This window comes from Diabrotica undecimpunctata, chromosome 1, assembly GCF_040954645.1.
Source record: "Diabrotica undecimpunctata isolate CICGRU chromosome 1, icDiaUnde3, whole genome shotgun sequence".
In the NCBI taxonomy this organism is placed as follows: Eukaryota; Metazoa; Arthropoda; class Insecta; order Coleoptera; family Chrysomelidae; genus Diabrotica; species Diabrotica undecimpunctata.
The window spans coordinates 28,635,439-28,641,438 of NC_092803.1; the positions used below are offsets into that span (position 1 = coordinate 28,635,439).

The 6,000-nt window shown below is 32.4% G+C and overlaps 1 protein-coding gene across 9 annotated transcripts in view; it reads left to right on the top strand.

Moving 5' to 3' along the window:
* Positions 1 to 4,493, top strand: part of Fmr1 (synaptic functional regulator FMR1) — a 60,061-nt gene extending 55,568 nt beyond the window's left edge. For 6 of the 9 annotated variants that reach the window (XM_072539986.1, XM_072540002.1, XM_072540045.1 and 3 more), the window contains one exon: positions 529 to 4,493. In XM_072539986.1, coding sequence (XP_072396087.1) covers positions 529 to 713 — 185 coding nt within the window. In that variant the 3' untranslated portion in view covers positions 714 to 4,493. The remainder of the gene's footprint in view (positions 1 to 528) is intronic. The other 3 variants (XM_072540020.1, XM_072540036.1, XM_072540053.1) reach the window with 1 other exon arrangement.
* Positions 4,494 to 6,000: the final 1,507 nt, after the last annotated feature.

Consider the following 6,000-nt stretch of genomic DNA (forward strand, 5'->3'; position numbering starts at 1 on the left):
GCCAACCTCCATTGAGGAGAGGGCACTTTAAGAAGAAGAATTGCTATGAAAATATTTGTTTCTCCTTAAAAAAAAGTTTTTCAAGTTCAAGATGAAAACATTGTCACAATTTGGATTCGTCAAACTGTAATAATAGTAGTAGTAATCGTCCAGTCGAAGTTTCCTAATATTTGTATACTCATGCTGGTCACATGTCAAAATTACGGTTCTATTCATTCATTTTATAAAAAAAATAGACTATAATTTTGTACAATTTAATTCATCGTCACCAGTTTTATTGTCACTGGCTTCATAGTCAAGTCTTTTGGAATCATTCATAACCTTTTAAATAAAATCCTTTCAGAAAAACGAAAAGAATGCCCCGATACATAATAGCCCCTTATTTTTTACTAAATGATGTTTTGGGAGTTAAAGAAATATGCTTTACATTTGCCGTGCAGTGTATATTGTAAGAAAATGATTGTACAGTAAATACGACTACCCCTTAAACATATAACTTAAAATCTCACCCCATCTTATTTAAAGTAGTCTTTGTTGCAGTAAACAACCACCACGGCGCTGCAGGAATCAACGATGCTTCACATAACGACAACGGCCATCACGACAACATATCGAAGCCTCGCGACACCAAGAACCGCTCCAACAGACCTCCCCAGACGCGCAGGAACGATCCCAAACCCAAGGAAACGTTGGTGAACGGTACCGCCACGTAGAGCCCAACATCGCATGTCTTGAAGTTTGTGCGCTATCGTCTATTCTCGGTAGAACGAACTCTTAGGTTTAATGCACTGTGAGGTTTTCTTGGATTATTCCTAATAGAGGGTGATACTGCGCTTATTATATTTATTTTTAAGGCGGAGGAAATTTAGGCAGTTACTTTTTGACGAAACGGTCTAGATGTAATTTTTGAAATTATTAAAGTGAAAAAGTACTTAAATAAGTTACTTAAGTATTGTATGAAAGATTGTAAAGATGAAATAAAGTGTTTTGAAGGTTTATTGGATGATTTAGTCATACTGATATTTTAAATACTGTAATTATCTTCAGAAATTTTATATCCTGTTGCTTGTGCTTTTCAAGTTTAATATTTTTTCTATTTTATTAGTTTTTATCGTGTTTTCTGTAGAATTCTGTATTCCGCGATTATTCCACTTTGTTTTTATGTAAAAAAAAATGGTTTTCTCTTCCTAATTCTACTGTCCTTGTCGTAACTAGTAAGACTGTGAGTTAACATGTTCACTTCATTTTTGTGTCAACAATTATTATTTCCATATAATATTTTTCTCTTGTACTGCTTTGATGTAAGTGTTTAAACTGTTTGTAAAATAGTTACCCCGTTGTGGGTTTGTTTTTATTTTCATTGGCCTTTTCTCTATTTCTCCTGTTTACCATCTCTTTTTGTTACCTCACTTTCGTATCTTCTCGTTTTTATGGCGGTTTTGCATAGTGGGGCCAAGAATTTTTTCCCCCCGGATATTTAGTCATCTTGAGAGTATTTTTAATACTGTGAGCACCATGAGGAATAGTGCACATACCACTAGTCATTTTGCTCTTTGGGCTTTGTATATTATGTCATATTTTAAAGAGAATTTCCACTATTTCCACTTTGGAGAGTATGTATGTATATATACACTTATATACCGTGTTCGTACGCTTTGCTTATGGAAATTAAGGAATTCTTGGAGTTCGACAATAGTTCTACAGAGCAATATGCACATTATCGCTAAAATGCATAATTCAAAACTATTACGAGATATTTTTTAATGTTTTTAGAATGAAAAAAAAAATTTTTTTTTCAACACCGTAGTGGTAAATATTGACAAAAGTCATACAAGAATACACAAAACTTTCTAAATTATGACTAACAATCCATTTCTTGTGATATTTTTAAACCTGTTTTGTTGGACTAAAGATTATGGTGTATAACCATTATTTTTCACTATTATATTATGATTAATTTTTCATTCATTCGAGGATGCTTTGAAGACATTCATTGGTCTATGTTTCCAGAATTTTTCGTTTAATTTAACATTGTAATATCCGATCAAACTATGAAACATTTTATGGTTGAAAATGTCCATACTTTATTGTTTATGTATTGAGTATTTAAGGCATCCTTACTGTGATTTTTGCGATTATTCTTGGATGTTTCTAGATCCTATTCTAGATAAACTGTTATTTGAATTATTTGTTCTTTTAACGACTACCTAATAGAGGGAGCTAAATAATATATGGGTGTTCAACCATACATCTTTTTTTTTTGTTCTTTTTAGTACAACAGAGTAAAGCGACAACGTTCCTTATCTCTGCTCATAAAGTTCCTAATTTCTTAATAATTTTAACATTCAGCATGCATGTTTTATTATTAGAAAACCGGAGATGTGCAGGTTATTAATTTCAGTCGGATGAAAGGCATATAGAAGTACTCTAAATGATTTACAGTATTTTCCTCAAAGCACTTTATTTAGTACGAAATTGTGGTTGTCTAATAAGTCTTTGAGATCATATAAAAATAAATTATATAACACCTCTGCAGAAAACCTTACAGTGGTTAAAACTTGCATATTTGGGCTACCGTTTACAGAATAAGAACATTATTTAGTTTTCGTTATTGTTAATTTTTGTGTTGCATATCTTTTCCCGGTGTAGTCATGAAATAATATTAAAATAGTGGGTGGTCTGCTACCCCACCTCGGATGAGACCTTGAAAGACTGCTTGGTTCTGTGAACCATCACACCAAGTTCGCTGCTAGAAGACTGTGAGTGTGATTGACTTTTAGTACATATAACCTGGAAGATTTGTGACAACTTTTCTAATTTTTCATACATTGATGTTACTCTCCCTATTTGCGCACACGATAAGATTTGTTATCGGTAGGTACTTTGCTAGGGGGCATCAATAAGATAAGAAGCAACTTCGGTGAAATGATTGTAATATACATATATATGGAATTAGACTTTACTATAATGTCCGCCTTTCTGTGGAAGAGCTTGTGCGAGTCTATAGATAGGTTGCTAATATCTCTGCTTCTTTTATGTACACTATTTGTACTCTTGTATTATTTTACGAGAGGCTAAGAAGCTATAGAGGACCAGCATAAATGAAACCTGAAAATTCCTGGTTGGGTTTATTATCTAAATACATAACTGTGACAAAATTTATTAGAAGTTTACATCAAGTTTTCTGGGTCACGGATATTTTACTATAGACATGCATACCCTAAATACAAATTTTATCTAACAAACCTTGATAATTTTTGGACAGTGGAACTGTTTTCGTGCAAACGATCGATAGAAGCAATATTTTGAGGTTACGAGCTCAAGAAGTATCACCAAAAACAGAAACCTTAAAGTGTACAGTGCTTCCAAAGGTTCTGTTGTAATATTTGAAGTCTTTTTCCGGAATTGTTTGTTTGTGGCATCTTCTAAAGCCCTCAATTGGCGGATCATTTTCAGCAAACTTCCTACTTTGAAAGCAAGGGGTTCTCGAGTTAACAAAAAAAAAACACGGGTCACGAACTTATGGCTTATTTACCTATTTCAGAATAAGATAATTCTTTTAGAAACAGTCATGGTAACTTTTGTAAAAGAGACACATAAAATGTAGCTTTTGAAAATGTCCACTATTTCCGTTCTCTTTTTGAAGTTCTCGCTTATTTAAAATAGTGATACTTTAACTATCAAAAATCGAAAGAAGATATCTGAACAACTTAAAAGCAACATTATAACTATTTGCATATATATGAGTTACTTAGTTAAGATTATTTTTAAAGTAATTGCCTTGGTGACACTAAATTTTTTCGATTATCTCAGGAAGGAATTGCTGCATAGCAAAATTAGAGGATACACCGAAATTGATCCACTTATTGAGGGCTTTCAACTAACTACGTTTCATTAAATGAAGTCTTTTATTTTAAATCTGGAAACATAAACAAATATAGAGGTCGTTTTATAATCATTTCTGGTGCATCACCAACGAAATATTTGATAAAAGTCGTAAAGATCAACAGAAGAGATCACGGTATACTTCTCGTACATTAAACAGTATTATAAAACTTCTCAAATCCCTAGATATCGTTTTTATATGATCTTTAATTTACAAAAGTTTATTATCATCATTTCACCGATTTGCCTTCGAGCTGTGCCCTAACCATATATATTTTCGTTCTATGACGAAACTGTAATGACCTTCTACCTGTCGAATATTATTTGCCATGGGTTAACTAAATATTTCTGTGACAATTATGTATTTATATATTTTATTTATTATTTTTTATTTTGTTTCTTGGTAGTTTGTAGCACTGTAAAATACTTACAGATTGTTCTTTTCTTTTGTAATATTTAAGTGTAACAATGTAAATACACGTCCTGATTTTTTTGTAGATTTTATGGCGTTTTGATCATTTGCTCATGTTATTTTCAAATTACACCAATATGTTTATCTGCTGTGTATTAACAACACATTTTGCATCAATAAAATGAGTCAAAAATCAGGTGATTTTTTTTCCTTATATATGTTCTTCCTTTACTTCATAAATCTCTCCAATAGTCGGTGATGACTGATGACCGATTTAGATTCAGTATTAAAAATTACGCACGAAGCAATTATGAAACTAGATGCTTTTGCTTCAAGGAAACTAGTAAACATTTACTTCTTAACTATTATAATGTTACAAAAAATTGGGGAATAATGGAGGCGATTGTACACAGGAACGTTACGAAGGACTCGTTGCTCATTCTCGGCAGCCTAATTGGTGTGGGTAAGGATATGAATATTAGATCGATAACAGTTTTACCAAGAAATGGTAATTGTTACAAATGGGCGCCAATAATTCTCAAACACAGATTTATAAAGGACTCAAAATCGTTACAATATATTAAAATATTACTTAAACCAAACTATTAATATTAACTTGCTTACCTATATAAAGCAAAATACAATAGTCAATAAAATAAACCTAAAAAATCGGTTGCCTGTAAAGTCGGTTTTACACGGGCGAAGATTTTACGTGACAACGTCTTTTTCTCGGTAGAATATTTATTGATATGACTGAATCGACTGAATTACGATTGATTGCAGAGTGATTTAAACTAATAATTTACTTAACACTATCAACATTTGTCAATAGTATGACATAACCTATAAACTCAGTTTCTCAACTTTTGTGTCAATCTAACAATTAATCAATCAATCATAGTTTACGATAATGAAATATTAGTGTACAATTATTTACCTTTATTGTTGTAGTTGTTGTAAATGACGAATCTAAGCACTCCACATTTTCACTACAGACACAGCTGACGATACTTTAACCACACGTGTGAACTTGTATTATGACGCTTTCTAGGTTTTCCAACGCCAAGAACGCTCGAGAAAGACAGAGACACAAGCACGCACCGATTCAACGCGCCTAATTCTCTAGTGCTGCGCGCGCAGCGGACCGATCATGTTTGAGTGGGAGAGAGACGCAAGGCATTCGCCGGTCCGGCGGGCCTCTCTCTCGTTCGGTGACTCATCGTAACAGACGTGAGCGGGCGTTACACTTTTTCATGAGTGACTCCGAGCCACAACCTAATTTAAGACGTTGTCACGTCAAAAAATGTAAAAATGTATGATACCGAAAAACATATTACAGAATAAAACATCTACCTCAATATAACGCACCAGTATGACCGTTTAAAGTTTTTCGAACAGTTCTGTAATGGATGTTGAACTAAAATAATCGAATTACATACTATAATTAATGTTATTCAACAGTTTGATTAAAGTACAGTAAGTTTCTACCAAAGAAGGCAAGTTAATAATGTAACTATTAATTTAGAAAAAAATCTTTAAAAAAAAATTCCTCATAGTGCCACTTTTGTTTTACATAAAAGTTCTGATTATTAGAATAAAAAGTCAAGTTAATATTTACCTTATGATAGAAAAATAAAACGAAATTGTGTCATATTAAAAAGAAAAATCGTTTATTTGGTAAAAGTAAACAAACTATGAATATT